This window comes from Phocoena sinus, chromosome 12, assembly GCF_008692025.1.
Source record: "Phocoena sinus isolate mPhoSin1 chromosome 12, mPhoSin1.pri, whole genome shotgun sequence".
NCBI lineage: Eukaryota > Metazoa > Chordata > Mammalia > Artiodactyla > Phocoenidae > Phocoena > Phocoena sinus.
Genome location: NC_045774.1, coordinates 69,298,085 through 69,315,814, shown reverse-complemented (window position 1 = coordinate 69,315,814; position 17,730 = coordinate 69,298,085). Strand labels below are relative to the sequence as shown.

At 40.1% G+C, this 17,730-nt stretch overlaps 1 protein-coding gene across 9 annotated transcripts in view; it reads right to left on the bottom strand.

The window, feature by feature from the left end:
- RARS2 (arginyl-tRNA synthetase 2, mitochondrial) overlaps nt 1-17,730 on the bottom strand; it is a 90,878-nt gene that overhangs the window by 48,920 nt on the left and 24,228 nt on the right. For all 9 annotated transcript variants that reach the window (XR_004352610.1, XM_032651848.1, XM_032651853.1 and 6 more), the window contains 2 exons: nt 6,988-7,090; nt 5,516-5,599 (listed from right to left, as the gene is read on the bottom strand). Coding sequence is in view for 5 of the 9 variants with exons in the window: in XM_032651848.1 (XP_032507739.1) it covers nt 5,516-5,599; nt 6,988-7,090 (187 nt within the window). In the remaining 4 variants the exon portion in view is untranslated. The remainder of the gene's footprint in view (nt 1-5,515; nt 5,600-6,987; nt 7,091-17,730) is intronic.

The following is a 17,730-nucleotide window of genomic DNA, read 5'->3' as shown; positions in this document are numbered from 1 at the left end:
TTACCCAAGGACAAAGAAAATATTCTCTTCACTGACACTGTGCATTAGGACATACAGAGAAAGGACTAATATACAGACATCAAGTACAATAGTGCCTGTCCTACATGAGGGACCCATTTAATGTTTGGGTCCAAGAACATGGGTCACAAGAAGATTGCAAGTGGGAAGGTAAATGTAAATGAGAGGTAATTCATACTCAGATTATTCAAAGGTTAAGCCGCACTCATCCTTTTGACTTTCTATCCCCTTTTATGTAACAGATGGTAGACTCCACAAAAGGTTAACAGCGGTAAGTTAGAATTCTCTTTAACAAATGACCCTTGGTTCATTGATTTCGCCAGCATAAACAAAAAAAAAGCAACTTTAATAAAGGACGATCTTACATGCTCCACTTCCAAACCATTCACTGACAGTTCGACCTACCTGCTAACTAGCTAGCTTTTTTCTCTACCATTTCACTGAAAGTGCTCTCAAAATCAGTATTCTAAATGCCAAACCCAATTGAACACTTAAATCGTGTTTAATACATTACTTTTATGAATACATTCTTTTCGTAAAATTAAAAAATTAAACAAATTAAGGCTGAAGTCTATAGTCCCTTTTGTTCATCTGCCCTAATCCTGGTCCCTTCCTGCTTTCCCCCGGGGTAACTACCTTTCAAGCATCATTTTAGCTGATTACTATTCCCTTCTCCTTGCAACTACCCAGCTTCCTTGGTTGTAGTGACATCATTCTACTGAATTTTGCCTTCCTTTATTTCCTTTGAAGACCCCTCTTCCACTGCCTGCGCCCACTCCCTACCCTGTGCTCCTTTCTTGCTTCTAGCTCCTTACTTTACACTTCTCCTAGGTGTAAAGTCCTAAGATTTTACTACTTACCTACCAGAATCTTGTGCTACAGATTGATAGTCAACTCAGGATTAAACATCTCTCTCAGGCACTTCAAACAGAATATACTCCTCTTCCTTCAACGTTCTTCATTTCCACGAATTTCACTCCGAACCCCCCCAGCTAACCAAGTCAGAAACCTAGGAGGAGTTCCTAAGATCTACCCTTTTCCCTCAACCTCCAGAACCAACCACCTGTTAATCACCAAACCCTGTGCGTGCTGTCTCCTAAATATTATAATTTTCCCCTCTGCCCTGGTTTAGATTGTCATCATCTGTCAGCTACACCGCTACAAAAACAACTACAACAAAACAATAGCACCTAACTATCTTCTTATATAATATACATATTTAATCAGGTCTATGTTCTGTTTAAAGCCTTCAATGATTCCCTACCACTTAAGAGATTTTCCCAGTTTCTGGGTTTTTACTTTACATGCATATCATTTTTACTTTTAATTTTGAGGAAACTGATTTGTTGAAAGGCACATTGTAATATCCATAAAAATCACAAGTTATAAGTGTTAGTTTTTTTGATGACATATAACTATTAAAATGAAATAAATTTCGTAAGTGTAAGAAATACCAAAAAATCATGTGTGCCACCTGTGGTACACATAACACACCATGGAAAATAATGACAGAAGAAAAAGCTGAAACTCTTATGTAGAGCATGTAAGGTCTTTCATACTGTGTAATTTCATATCCTCCCCCATGCCATCCTATGTGCAAATCATACTCAGTCACCTCCTGATTTCCAGACAATGCCATGTTTTTGACTGTACTGTCCCAAACTGTCCCCTCTGCCTGGAATGTCTGCCCTTGTATCTCCCAAGTATATTCTTTATCTTCATCCCAATTCAAGGTTATCTCCTGTCTCCTTGAGACAGATTTACTTTGAGGGAGTAGGGGAAAAAAAAATTTACATGTACCTTTCTTTACACCAGGACTGCATCTTATACATGCCCTCATTATATGATTCATCCCACTGTCTAGCCATCACACATTACACTGTAATATTTTTTATGCTTTGCTTTTTTAGATCATAAGCTCCTTGAGGGCAAGATACATGCCATTTTGTCTTCAGATTTCAGTAATGCAGTCCCTGGCAAATAATAAGCAGGAAGTTTATTGAATTAGTGGGCACACAGAAGAACGTCAGTGAGCTAGTAAAGTTCTCTGATATTTTAATAGAGTAAGTTAGAGGCCCATCTATTCACCAATATGTATGTTTAAAGGTAAGAGGTACTCAGTAATGTAAATGTAGGTACATAAAGAATCTATAACCAGAAATTAAATCTTTCAAAGGTTTAACTTTTTGGAATGCTTTAGCAAATTAACAAATATTCCAATAGGCGGGTGCTTTCTGTTTATCCACCACCATTATATTTTCTGTGAATGATTGTCATTTTATCTAATTCTTTATTGGTCAATATATTTTTTTAATTTATTTTATATATTTATCTTTGGCTGCGTTGGGTCTTCAGTGCTGTGCACAGGCTTTCTCTAGTTGTGGTGAGTGGGGGCTACTCTTTGTTGCGGTGCACGGGCTTCTCATTGCGGTAGCTTCTCTTGTCGCGAAGCACAGGCTCTAGGCCATGTGGGCTTCAGTAGTTGTGGCTCACAGGCTCTAGAGCATAGGCTCAGTAGTTGTGGTGCATGGGCTTAGCTGCTCCGTGGCATGTGGGATCTTCCGGGACCAGGGCTTGAACCCGTGTCCCCTGCATTGGCAGGCGGATTCTTAACCACTGCGCCACCAGGGAAGTCCCTGGTCAGCATTTCTTGACAGCTCTCAAAAGAACTTCTAAGGAAGTTACCACTACTTGACTGGTCAGTTCCTTAGTCAATAGCTGAAAAGTGCTTAATCATTAATTCTTTCCATGTGTTCAGCTAATTGACACTACCCATGACTTGAATGCATCCACTGCCTATTGACATAAACTCAATTAGTGAAATAATGAGCAGATTTAGAGCCACTTAAATCAGTATCTCTTTCTTTTTTTCCCCTTAAGTTTTGTTAGAGCATGCACAGTTGAATTCGGCAAATAAAAATGCATGTGTGCATGTGAAATAAAAAATTGTATTATCCACTGTATATTTCTAAGGCACACCTAAAAAACAGGATTTTGTTTGCCTTTTTCCTATTTGGTTAAACTCATATTTTCTCTTTTTTCTCCCCATAAACTGAATTAACTATTATTCAAAGTTAGTTTCTTCTGCAAGTCATCTATAGACTACTGCCAGGTAGAAGTCTGGTACCAAAGTGATAGTTCTTCACAATGATAAGTTCTTTTAGCTTTGAAAAATGTATTATCTAGTGTCAGAGATTTGGCAGTTCCTATTACATTTAATTTTACATTTTAGCCTCCTACCTTTGATGATGATTTATATGAAGACATTATAAGCCATTATTAGTGATCCAAACCTAAGCTAACATTTAATCATCTCTGGTGCTGCCAGTGCCAGTAATTCAATTGCAATGCAAGAACAGATACATTTTATGCAAGGCTAAGTTTGTACATATGGAAACAATGATACAAATTCATAATTCTCTGCTTGAGGAGTAAGTTTTGGACATAGATCATTGGCTACATGTGAATCTCAATAACTTTAACATGGAAAAAAAAGTTTTATAATGGTCCTAAGAAGGATTGAATTTTCTTGATATGATCTGAAAACTTCAGGCATGCAAATGAACATTGTTTAAGGCCTGAAAATAATGGAGCCACGTGTAGAAGAAATTAGGCTTTGAGCAGATAAGAATTATTAAAAAACTGTAACACAGGTACATTCAATACTCCCTTTTTCAGACTATGGGTGTTCACTGCTCTAGGATGTATCTTTACTGTGACACTGAGCAGGCTACTGTAAGCAATCTGCTTGTTCCTTTAAAGAAAGTCACACTAATATCCAGATCCTCAAAGCTACAAGGAAGGGAGGGTTTCCATGTGAGAAACAGTGGCTGGACCTCAAAGCCCTAACTCTTTCCCTCCGTTGTCAATTGAGAAGGATTTGGGAATATATTTAATAAGTGAGCTAGTGGGCATCCTTAAACAGATAAAATCTCCTAGTTAATTAATTGTAATAAAGCATGAAAATTCATGGCCATTGAAATTTTAAATTATTAACTATGCCTTGCCTCGAAATATAAAGTATATTTCTTTCAGCTAAGCTGGCTATAAAGGCAAACTCCATCTACCGTAGCACATTTTCCCATAGTAAAATTGCCTATCAAATGGTCTAAAGTTTGGAAGGCATGTTGGCAAGTTCCATTTCTCCTTCCATAAACACTGAGACAGCAACTGGAGGAAAGAGTCACTTATTTAAAAATGGTACATTAGATTCACTGGTTTGCTAAGTTGACACGAAATGTTATCAAGAGCCCAACAAGTTGTAGACGCTTTTTAAAAAGCTCATAACAAATTTTTCTTGTCCTTGTGACGGATTTTGGTTTAACAAGTTTGTCTTGAACTAACAGTGAAAAAGATAAAAGAGTTCAAAGATCTAGAGACAAGCATGAAACACTAACTCTCCTTCAGAAGAATTATAGGGCTGATGGGTAAATGTCTGTAAACTATGTAACCTTGGGAAGAAACTATATTATTAGAAATTTTGGTTTTACAGTTATTTTCAATTCAAGACCATAGCATATACTAAGTCTGACCAATCCAACACTGGTGTGTATTTCTTTTTTTAAATTAATAGACCAAACCATGCATTATGATAAATTTTAAAGTTCAATTGAGATAAAACTGAACAAATGGTCTCATATCCAGGATTACTTGTCCTCCATGGGCTCACTCAAGGGAGACCCAATTCCTCTATGAGGTTTCCCCAACTCCTTCAGGTCATCCAGATTTTACCATATCTGATGTTTCTTATGCTTATTGTATCAATCACTTCTTTAAAAAAAATTTATTGTTTTATTAAAAGAACTGTCTTATGGTTTCTCTTATATAAATCTTATGCTTCCAACAGATTATAGGCTACCAGAGAGTGAAACCAGCAGTACTTTTCTTGTATTCAATATGGAGTCCATTAATTCATTTAACAATAGTTATCTCGCACCTACTGCATGCCTGGCACTGTGCTAGGAACCGGGGATGTGAGAAAAACAGATGCTATAAGTCCTAATGGAAATTAGAGTTTAAAGAGCAATAGGCATTAATCAAATTGGGAATTCCCTGGCGGTGTAGTGGTTAGAGTTCTGCACTTCCACTGCAGGGGGCACAGGTTTGATCCTTGGTCAGGGAATTAAGATCCTGCTTACTGCGCGGCACAGCCAGGAAAAAAAAAAAAAAAAAAGAAGAAATAAAAAATTAATTAAAAAATAAAGTTATAGAAAAAAGAAGTAAGATAGCAACTACAGTAAGTTTTGCAAAGGAGACACATACAGTGTTGTGAGCGTATATGAATGAAGGGGTCAGAAAGGCACTGCTAGGGAACCTCAAGATCTGTAGGATAAGCAGATTTAACTTGGGGTGGCACTCCAGGCAGAGGGATCAGAATGTGCAAAGATTCTAAGGCAAGAGGAGGCACGATAAGTTTTAAGAACTGGAGGGAAACCACTGTAGCTGAAGTAGAGGGAATGAGTGAAGGTGCAACAGCTGCAACATAACCCATTCTTACCTTTGTTAATAGTTCTCTGTTTATTTTGAAATTTACAGTCCCTGGACCAGTGCTGATTTCACTCACCACTGTGTCACATTTTAGCTGAAAAGATAACAAATCAAGTAAAACAGGCATGTTATGAAATAGGCTTAATGAGCTTTGTAGCTCTGATCCTATCAGATTGGCTCCCAAGGGCAGCAGGTGGGTCCTCTCTCACAGTCATTGTGTCTGGACCTCGGCTTTAGCCCATCTCCCCAGTTCTGTCATTCTATTTGCATTTACACGTTTTCTTCTTTTCCGGGCTAGAATGCTACTCTGTATTCGAAGTCTCTCTCTTCCACCTTCCCATTCTCTCACTTCAAATTCTCTTTCTAACGTGGAAAAAAGGGAGCATCACTTTACCCCCACCCTATGTACCTTGACATGCAATGAATTCTTTTTATTTCATCCACCTTGCATGAGAGTGACAGAACATGACATTCTGTCAGGGCATCCGCTAGAACAACTCACACCCACACATAAAATGTAAATAATTTAAATGCTCGGTCTTCAATGGATACGCTTTACATTTTTAACCAACTAGATGTTCAAAGCACCCGAGACACCCATGAAGCATGAAGAAATTCCTGCTGTCACTGAGGAGCCACTAGCCTTTATTTTTGAGAACTCACAGGAGAAGGAGGAAATAAATCTTGTAATTAGGATAATTTTATTTCTGGTATACTTCCTGATAAAAATCTGGGGTAATTTTTGTGGTCAAATAAACATTTACTTAGCTACCAAAGCTCCTTTATCATATTCATTCTTTAAACATTTTTTTCTATGAAAGTGACTTTCATTGTTTGGACTCTTCAGTGTGCCCATGCCCTCTTCTGTGTCACATGTAATAACCTTATTTAAAAAAAAAAACTTCCCCCAAACCTGCTTTTCTGAAGGTATTACGCTAACAATTTAGATGTGGTCATTCACCACAATCCTTCCAATTCCTCTTTTAGATACGGAACCCATCAGAGAAATTAGAAATGGAAGAGGTTTGTTAAATCATCTAACCACTTCTCTGCAATCATGATTCTATTTACATCTAATCATTTCTTCTCATATTTTAACGTTCATCTTCCCAGAAGCTTATTTTTAAAACTGCAACCCACTGCTCTAATTTATCAAGCTTGTTCTCCTAAATTCAGAAGTCCATCCAGCTTCAATCTGTAAATTTAATTAACACTTCAGTCTTCCTGTAAGTAGTTAATCAATAACTTGAATAATGTCAGCTCAAGAGGAATGTTTTATACCTGATTTCAAAAACCATCCTAACCTTATAGTATGCAGCTAAAATAAATTTAAATTATACTTTTCAAGGTGCCTTGGAAAAAAACGCTATTAAATTCATTATTATGGCTGAGATAGCCTGCAGAGATAGCTTGCAGAGTAGTTTTTTCTTTGAAATACTACATTTATTATAATGTCAAAAAGAGATAATAGTGCTAAAGTACCTTCTCTGCCAGTCTCACGGTTTGAAGTTGAATATCTGGTCTTGAATGGTCATTGTTGTTTTCCAATAGAGAATCCACAGAAAGCTGAAAGTCAGCTACTTCTCTAAAGACAGACATTGAAACAGGAAAAGGCTGTTACCTTAAAAACATTACTAGTGTAACAAACAAACAAATGAAAAAGACTAATTACTCTGTGTTCTCTACATTGACACAATTTTATCAGAAGGAATTACACTTTCAAAATATAAAGGAATCAGAAATATCATCACCTTGTATTGATTTAGAACTTTATCTTGCATCACCTTACAAAACTCTTCCGCTTCCCTTACCTAGTTGTAGCTTTATGATATCTCTGTGGGAGAGGCAGAGCAACCACCTTATTTGATAGATGTGAACAATTATGTCCGGCAAGTTCAACATCTCCCCTAAAAAATCCTCCTGCAACTAATAAGCAGACTCAGTAAAAAGCTCAAGTCTCTTGACTGCTTCTAGCAGTACAAATCTTCTTCCACTATTCCACAAGCTTCCTTCATTCAAGTCCCTTCACTGACCTTCAAATGACCAAAGCACAATTTTTTTTTTTTTTTTTTTTTTATGCGTTACGCGGGCCTCTCACTGTTGTGGCCTCTCCCGTTGCGGAGGACAGGCTCCGGACGCGCAGGCTCAGCGGCCATGGCTCACGGGCCCAGCCGCTCCGCGGCATGTGGGATCCTCCCAGACCGGGGCACGAACCCGTGTCCCCTGCATCGGCAGGCGGACTCTCAACCACTGCGCCACCAGGGAAGCCCCAAAGCACAATTTTTAAAAAATGTTGTAATCTGAGTTTCAACATGAGAGGAAGAATATTCTTCTTAACACTGAGTAGTTCCTTAAGGAGGCAGACAGTGCTGTTCTTTTCATTGGGCTGGTGATGAAACAATGCAAAAACAAAGAAACCAAGAAAGAAACACAAAGCAACCAGTTAGTGAAAACAATCGTTTGCTTCAGAAGAGCAGTTATCCCTAGGAAAGGATGGTAGGGAGTGGAATCAAAGAAGTATATACAGGTGGCTTCAATGGTATCTATAATGTTTGATTTCTGAAAACAAAAATTTGGAAAAAAATTAAGACCTGACATATTCGAAAGTGAGCATGAGTGTTCATTACATTATTCGCTATAAATTTTCTGCAGTTTGAAATCTTCTAGGTGTAAAAATAATTTTAATTAATATACAAACATCCACATAATTACCAACACTGAACATCCTCTGATGTTTAATAATGAACTAGAGAATGAGACTTCATGGGCAGGATAAGTGGGTTGAACCATTATCTGTCTAGCCCATCTGTAATGCAAAATAGAGGAGCACAAATCACTTCCTTCTTACCACTCTTGAAATTCAGGCACATGTCTAAAAAATTCTGTGTGGCTTCTAATCACATTAAAGAATCTAGTCAATAATGACCATTAAGAATTTTCCTGAGCCTTGAGAAGTGACCAGGGTGGCAGAATCGAAGACCCTGAGCTTCCTTCCTTCCACATGCACACCAAAATTGCAGCGATTTACAGAGCAACTATCCATGAAATCCACCTGAAGACTAGGAGAAACTATCTCCTACCACTAAGGAAGGAACCACAATGAAACTAGTAAGGGGCAGAGATTGGGAGAGTCAAGACCCACAAATGGGAGGATAATTACAATTACAGAGGTTTTCTCCAAGGAGCAAAGCCCCACACTGGGCTCCCCAGCCTGGGGGTCTACACTGGGAAGATGAGCCTGCAGCATTTTGGTTTTGAAAGCCGGTGGGGCTTACTTTCAGGAGAGCCAGAGGACTGTGGGAAATATAAACTCCACTCTTAAAGGGTGCACACAAAATTTCACAAGCTCTAAGACCAGGGCAAAAGCATAACTCGAAAGGAGCATGGGTCAGACCCACCTGCAGATCTTGGAGAGCCTCCCAAAGAGCAGGAGGCAAATGGAGCTCACCCTGGGGACAGAGATGCTGACAGCAGCCAATTTAGGGAGCTCACCCTGTCAGGACACTGGTGCTGGTACGTGCCATTTTGAAACCCTCCCTCTAGCTTATTAGTGCTGGGACCCAGCTTCATGCACCAGGTAGTCCTCACCACCTCTGGGATACCCCAGGCCAGGGACCTGGCCCCACCTACCAGTGGGCTGACCCTAGCCCAGGGACCCCCAAGCTGCCAGAGGTGGTCATAGGACCCTCTTTACCCAGTGGGGTGGACACCAGCCCTGCGACTCCCTAGGCCCTGTAGCAAGAGACACAGCTTCGCCCACTAGTGGGCCAGCATTAGACTCTGGACCCACTGGGACACATCCCCACCCAACAGAACGCTGACATCACCTCCAGGATAGCTTGGGCACCTCAGCCAGCCATGTCAGGATATGACCACACTCACCAGTGGGCCATCACCAGCCCTGTCAAGAATCGACCCTGCCCACCAGGAGGCCACCACCAGCCCCGGGACCACCCAACACCAATGGCCCTATCCGTCAGCAAGCTAACACTAGCTCTGGGACTCTGAGCCCTGCAGCCAGCCACCCCAGGACTTAGCTCCCCACCAGAGGGCCAGCATTAGCCCCAGGACCCCCTGCAGCTCTGTAGCCAGTCGCCTTCTGACCCAGCCCTGCCCCACCTGCTGGCCTGCACCAGGCCCTGGACTCCCCTGGCAACACAGCCAGCCACACCAGGACCCAGCCCTCCTGACCAGCCTGTCAGCACCAATAATTGGACGCATCAGGCCAAGCAGCCAGCTGGGCAGGGACATAGCCCCACCAGCTGCCCTGGGACTTGGCCCTGCCTACCAGTGAGCAGGCACTAGCCCTGGAACCTACTGGGCCTTGGCCCAGCCCTAGTGGGCTGACACTGACACTGGGACCACTAGGGCCTTGCAGCTACAGATGCCAGGACCTGGCTCTGCCCACCAATGGGTCAGCACTAGCCCTAGGACCCACTGGGGCTCTATAGCCAGTTGCCTGGTGACCAGGCCCCAGCCATCTATTGGCTGGCACCAGGACCTGGACTCCCCTGGCCATGAGCTCCACTGCACCAGGGTCTGGCCCCACCTACCAGTGACTGGCAGCCTTCACACAAGGCAGGGCCTGGCAACCCACTGTCCTACCCACAAAAGAGCCAGGCCTACTTGCATGCCCACAGTAGTCAGCCTGCCACAATAGAGACCCAAAAAGCCCACATAGGGGACACCCCTAAAGCATATGACTCTGGTGACCAGAGGGGAGCGTGCTGCTAGGACCCATATGAAGTTTTCTACATAGGATCACTTATCTAGAATAGGAAATGTAACCAACCTACCAAATACATAGAAATAAAAACAGAATTAGACAAAATGAGGTCTCAGAGAAATACATTCCAAATGAAGGAACAAGATAAAACCCCAGAAGAAGAGCTGGGTGAAGTGGAGATAAGCAATCTACCCAATAAAGAGTTTAAGGTAATGATCACAAAGATGCTTGGGGAAATGGATGAACAGAGGGAGAAGTTTTAAACAAATAGAAGATATAAAGTAGACTCAAACAGAGCTAAAGCATACAACAACTGAAATAAAAATACACTACAAGAAATTAATAGTAGACTAGATGATACAGAGGATGGATCCGTGAATTGGAAGAGCAGTGGAAATTACTACTCTGTGGGCTGAAAAGAAGGGAGTGGATGATATATTTACAGCAACAAAAGGGAAAAAAAACCCCTACAACCAAGAATACTGTATCTAACAAGGCTTTCATTCAGATTTGAAGGAGAGATCAAAAGCTTTACAGACAAGCAAAAGCTAAGAGTTCAGCACCATGAAACCAGCTTTAAAAGAAATGTTAATGGGATGGAAGAATATTGTTAAAATGACCATACTACCCAAGGCAATCTACAGATTCAATGCAATCCTTATCAAAATATCAATGGCATTTTCCATAGAAAAAGAATAATTCCAAAACTTGTATGGAAACACAAAAGACCCAGAATAGCCAAAATAATCTTAAGAACAAGCTGAAGTATAACACTCCCTGATTTCAAACTATGCTACAAATCTACAGTAATCAACAGTATGGTACTGGCACAAAAACAGACATATAGGGACTCCCCTGGTGGCGCAGTGGTTAAGAATCCGCCTGCCAATGCAGGGGACACAGGTTCGAGCCCTGGTCCGGGAAGATCCACATGCTACAGAGCAAGTAAGCCCATGCACCACAACTGCTGAGTCTGTACTCTAGAGCCCGCAAGCCACAACTACTGAAGCCCATGTGCCTAGAAGCCCATGCTCCGCAACAAGAGAAGCCACCGCAATGAGAAGCCCTCGCACCGCAACGAAGAGTAGCCCCTGCTCACCGCAACCAGAGAAAGCCCGCGCGCAGCAACAAAGACCCAACACAGCCAAAAATAAATAAATGAAAAACAAACAAAAAAACAGACATATAGATCAATGGAACAGAATAGAGAGCCCAGAAATAAACCAACATTTATATGGGCAACTCATCTACAACAAAGGAGGAAGAATATACAATCGAGAAAAGACAGCCTCTTCAATAAATGGTGCTGGGAAACTGGACATTTACATGCAAAAGAATCAAAATGGACTACTCTCTCACACCATGCACAAAAAAGAAATTCAAAATGGATTAAAGACTTAAATGTAAGACCTGAAACAATAAAACTTGTAGAGGAAAACATAGGCAGTACATTTTTTTTTTTTTTTTGCAGTACGCGGGCCTCTCACTGTTGGGGCCTCTCCCGCTGCGGAGCACAGCCTCCAGACGCGCAGGCTCAGCGGCCATGGCTCACGGGCCCAGCCGCTCCGCGGCATGTGGGATCCTCCCGGACCGGGGCACAAACCTGTGTCCCCTGCATCGGCAGGCGGACTCTCAACCACTGCGCCACCAGGGAAGCCCAGGCAGTACATTCTTTGACACTGGTCTTAATAATATTTTTTTTTGCATATGTCTCCTCAGGCAAGGGAAGCAAAGCAAAAATAAACCAATGGGCCCTAATCAATGTAAAAAGCTACTGCACAGCAAAGGAAACTATCACCAAAATGCAAATCACCTACTGAATGGGAGAAGATATTTGCAAACAATATATCCAACAAGGGGTCAATATCCAAAATATACAAAGAACTCATACAACTCAATATCAAATAAACAAAAAACCCAATTAAAAAACGGGCAGGGTTCCAGGATTGACATTTTTCCAAAGAAGACATACAGATGGCCAACAGGCACATGAAAAGTTGCTCAACATCACTAACCCTCAGGCAAATGCAGATCAAAATCACAATGAGGTATCATTCCTACCTGTCAGAATTGCTATTATCAAAAAGACAACAAATAATAAGTGTTGGGAAGGATGTGGAGAAAACGGAACCCTCATGCACTGTTGTTGGGAATGTAAATTGGTGCTGCTACTATGTAAAATAGTATGGAGATTCCTCAAAAAATTAAAACTAAGCTACCATACAGTCCAAGAATTCCAAGTCTGGGTATTTATCCAAAGAAAATGAAAACACTAATTTGAAAAGATACGTATACCCCTATGTTCACTGCAGCATTATTTACTATAGCCAAGATATGGAAGGAACCTCAGTGCCCATCAATACATGAGCAAATAAAGAAGATGTGGTATGTGTGTGTGTGTGTGTGCGCAAACACACACACACACACACACACACACACCACACTGGAATATTATTCAGCCATAAAAAGAATGCAGTCTTGCCATTTGCAGCAACATGGATGGACCTAGATGGTATTCTACTAAGTGAAATAAGTCAGACAGAGAAAGACAAATACTATATGATTTCACTTAATTGCAGACTCTAAAAAACAAAACAGATGAACAAACATAACCAAACAGAATCATAGATACAGAGAACAAACAGGTGGTTGCCAGAGGGGATGGGTGTAGGGGGAAGAGAGAATGAGGAAGATTAAAAGGTACAAACTTTCAGTTACAAAATAAATAAGTCACAGGTATGAAATGTACAGTGTGGGGAATACAGTCAATAATTATGCAATGTCCTTGCATGGTGACCAATGACAACTAGACTTAACGTGATCATTTTGAAATGTACAGAAATCACTATGTTGTAGAAAATGAACAGTGTTGTAGGTCAATTATACTTCAGAAACAAACAAGCAAACAAACTAACAGACTCCTAGAAAAAGAGATCAGATTTGTGCCTACCACAGGTGGGGGTTAGGGGGAGGGGGAATTAGATGAAGGTAGTCAAAAGGTACAAACTTCCAGTTATAAGATAAATAAGTACTAGGGATATAATGTACAACATGACAAAGATAATTAACACTTGTATGTTAAGAGAGTAAATCCTGAGAGTTTTTATCACAAGGAAAAAATTTTTTTTTCTCTATTTCTTTAATGTTGTCTATAGGAGATGATGGATGTTCACTAAACTTACTGTGGTCATCATTCCATGACAATATGTATGCCAAATCACGATGCTGCACACCTTAAACTCATACAGTGCTGTATGTCAATTATATCTCAATAAAACTGGGGGGGGCGGGGGAAGGATTCTCCTGCACCTTAATCCATTATCCAGCAGCCTAGTGTGGATTACACTTATCAACCCAAACTCATCTACCGACATTTGAGGTGTAACCGAAGACCCAAATTCAACTATTAAGCAGTGTCTGTGTGCTCTTGGGCTTGCTGCTTAATTTCTTTTGTAGCACAGTAAAATGGTGATGATAATGGAACCTACTTAAGTTCTGGTAAAATAATCCTAGTTCTGATGTTAAATAAAAATGTTAATACAGTACCAAGCCATGGGGAATTATTCTGTCTGTAGTTCTTCACTTACTGGATTGGTTGGCAAACCATTCTGTTTCTTTTCTAGGACTATTCTCTAATAATTACATAACAATTCAATTTTCTAAAGATTCAGTTTAATTGTGGAAACTCATATAAGGTTTGAATATATTTATTCTTACCAAAGAACTCTGATAATTTAGTCAAGTATTTGTGCCAATAATGTGGGAAACTGAAGACATTAGTCTAACAAAATGGGAATAACAGAAAGATTAAAAAAAATAAAAACCATATAAAGTTAAAATAAGAGCTATAACAGCAATATTAATTGAAAATAAAGATTTGAATGTACCGAAGACTAAATAATGATTTGACATATAGCTAAGATGCTTTCTTTTTTTTAAATTGAAGTACAGTTGATTTACAATGTTGTGTTAATTTCTGCTGTACAGCAAAGTGATTTAGTTACACATACATACATATATACATACATTCTTTCTGATATTCTTTTCCACTATGGTTTATCTCAGGATATTGAATATACTTCCCTGGGTGGGATACTTTATAAAAGGTTTAATATGACCATAAACCTACAGAATGGCTCTCAAACATAAAGAAAAACCCAAACAGGTCACACGATTTTCTATAGATGGTTTAAAAAGTTAATAGTACAAAGTATCCAAAATTTTATTTGAGACATAAATAATAAACTAATTCAATTTAAAAATTCTGAATAAAATCAAATATTTTCAAGTAGTTCAGTGGTATAAGGACAAATTTTAAAAATCCTCCTTTTAGGCCAATAATAATGATTAACACCAATTTATTAAACTAAGAATATTTAAAAAACAAATTCTGTGCTGGGTTATTTGCTAGTATGAAAGGACCCATAGAGAAGTAAATGCTTCAGGGAGGTGAGGGTAATCAACCAGACTTGATCCCAGTTTTCCCTTTTGGGAGATTTTAACTATACACCCACAAAAAATTTCTGCTTTGTGTATTCAGTGAAGTAATTTTTTAAAAATTGAAGTACTGTATAGTTGATTTACAATATTGTGTTAGTTGCAGGTGTGCAGCAAAGTGATTCAGTTACACACACACACGTGTGTGTATATATATATATATATTCTTTTCCACTATAGGTTATTACAAGATATTGAATATAGTTCCCTGTGCTATACAGTAAGTCCTTGTTGTTATCTATTTTATATATGGTAGCGTGTATCTGTTGATCCCAAACTCCTAATTTATCCCTCCCTCCCCTGCTTCCCCTTTGGTAATCATAAGCTTGTTTTCTGTGTCTGTGAGTCTGTCTGTTTTGTAAATAAGTTCATTTGTATCATTTTTTTAAGATTCCACATATAAATGATATCATTTGATATTTGCCTTTCTCTGACTTACTTCACTTACTATGGTAATCTCTAGGTCCATCCATGTTGCTGCAAATGGCAATATTTCATTCTTTTTTATGGCCGAGTAATATTCTATTATGCATGCGTGTGCGTGCGCGCGCGCACACACACACACACACACACACACACCATCTTCTTTATCCATTCCTCTGCTGATGGACACTTAGGTTGCCTCCATGTCTTGGCTATTGCAAACAGTGCTGCTATGAACATTGGGGGGCATGTATCTTTTCGAATTAGAGTTTTTGTCTTTTCCGGATATATGCCCAGGAGTGGAATTGAGTTTTTTGTGTTTTTTTTCTTTTTTTTAAAACAAATCTCCATACCGTTTTCCATAGTGGCTTTACCAATTTACATTCCTACCAACAGTGTAGGAGGGTTCCCTTTTCTCCACATCCTGGAGAGGCAATTCTTGAATTTGAGCTATGTAAAAAGTCAGAACTGAAACAATCTAAATGTCCATCAACAGGGCAGCGTTAAGAGTAAGCCATTGTTAAAAAGTGGTATTTTCAAAGAAATGATGCCAAGAGAAAGGGTTCAAAATCATACATACAGTTGTTTTATAGCTATGACTTTAAGGCTGAAAGACATATTCAAAGAGAAAAGAGAAAAGATATACCAAATTGCTAACATCAGTTGTCTTACTGTATGTAGTAAGAGTATTGGGGATTTTTTCTTCTTACTCTGTTTTTCCCTGAATTTCCTTAAAGTTATGTTTTGCTTTCATGACAGAAAAACTAATTTAAAAAAAATCCCTTTAAAATGACATAACTTCTAGACTATGAAAAGCAGCTGTCAAAATAGTCCACTGTGAAGAAGGAGAGTGGGTAGGGGTGTAGACAACACAAAACTGGCCACGTGCTAATGATCGTGAGTGATGGGCACATAGGGGCTCACTAAACTATTCCCTCTACTTTCATATCGTTTATAATTTAAAAACTAAGTTTAAAAAGCAATAGCTACTGGGCTTCCCTGGTGGCACAGTGGTTGAGAGTCCACCTGCCAATGCAGGGGACATGGGTTCGTGCCCCGGTCCGGGAAGATCCTACATGCCGCGGAGCGGCTAGGTCCGTGAGCCATGGCCGCTGAGCCTGTGCGTCTGGAGCCTGCGCTCCACAACAGTGAGAGGCTCGCATACTGCAAAGAAAAAAGAAAAAAAAAAAAAAAAAAAAAAGCAATAGCTACTTCCCTATTGCTTCTGAGAAGCTGCTGTGGTTTCAGTCTGAAATCCATAGATCTGAGTAGTACTGGCTGGTAACAAAGTTACTAATTCTGTCTACTACAAACAGTATTAAACAGGAATTTCACCACAGTTGAAAATACAGCTGGGACTTCCCTGGCAGTCCAGTGGCTAAGACTCTGCACGTCCATTGCAGGGGGTGTGGGCTCAATTCCTGGTCAGGGAACTAAGATTCTGCTGTCGTGGACAAAAAACAAACAAAAAATTTCAGCTGACCCTTAAACAACTGGGGGGAGTTAGGGGCACTGACCATCCGAGCAGTTGAAAATTCCAGTGTAATTTTAGTCAGCCTTCCAAATCTACGGGTCTGTATCCACGGTTCAACCAACCATGGATCATGTAGTACCATAGTTCAGGCTAGGTGAAAAAATCCACGTATAACTGGACCCATGCAGTTTAAACCCATGTTGTTCAAGGGAAAACTGTATAACTGAATTAGGAGACATGAGCAAATGGATTCATATCACATTAAATAAACCAAATTAACAAAAATAAAATTTCTTAATTCTCCTGGCATGTTATAGCGTTTTAGAATCAAGTTAGAAATATAGAACAGTTAGCCTTTTGACTTCCCTGGTGGTGCAGTTGGTTAAGAATCCACCTGCCAATGCAGGGGACGATCCCTGGCCAGGGAAGATCCCACGTGCCGTGGAGCAACTAAGCCCTGGCACCACAACTACTGAGCCTGGGCTCTAGAGCCCGTGAGCCACAACTACTGAAGCTCACACGCCTAAAGCCCGTGCTCTGCAACAAGAGAAGCCACTGCAATGAGAAGTCTGCACACAGCAACGAAGAGTAGCCCCCGCTCACCGCAAGTAGAGAAAGCCTGCATGCAGCAATGAAGACCCAACACAGCCAAAAAAACCCCCAAAAAACAAGAACAGTTAGGCTTTGTTTTAGTACCCTAAAGAATAACTGGGTTTATGAAGGCAAAGCTAGGGTTTTCCTTTGTTGTAAACAAATTTAATATGCAGAATTTTAGACTGGTAGCCTAGAAAAATTGAGGTCCTCCCCAATATTTATTTTCTATAAACCAAAGTCCTGGTATTTCAGATTGTTAAAGTAGAGCTACCCAAAGGAACTGCAAACAGGTAAAGAAAATCTTATTCAAAAGAGGGGCCAAGACAGCAGGCGCATGGAAAGATGCTCAGCATCACTAATTATTAGGAAAACGAAAATCAAACCAATAATGAGATATCCCCTCACATCAGAATAGGTACTGTCAAAAAGGTGAGAAATAAGCGTTGGCAAGGATGTGGAGAAAAGGGAACCCTCATACACTGTTGGTGCGAATGTAAATTGGTGCAGCCAC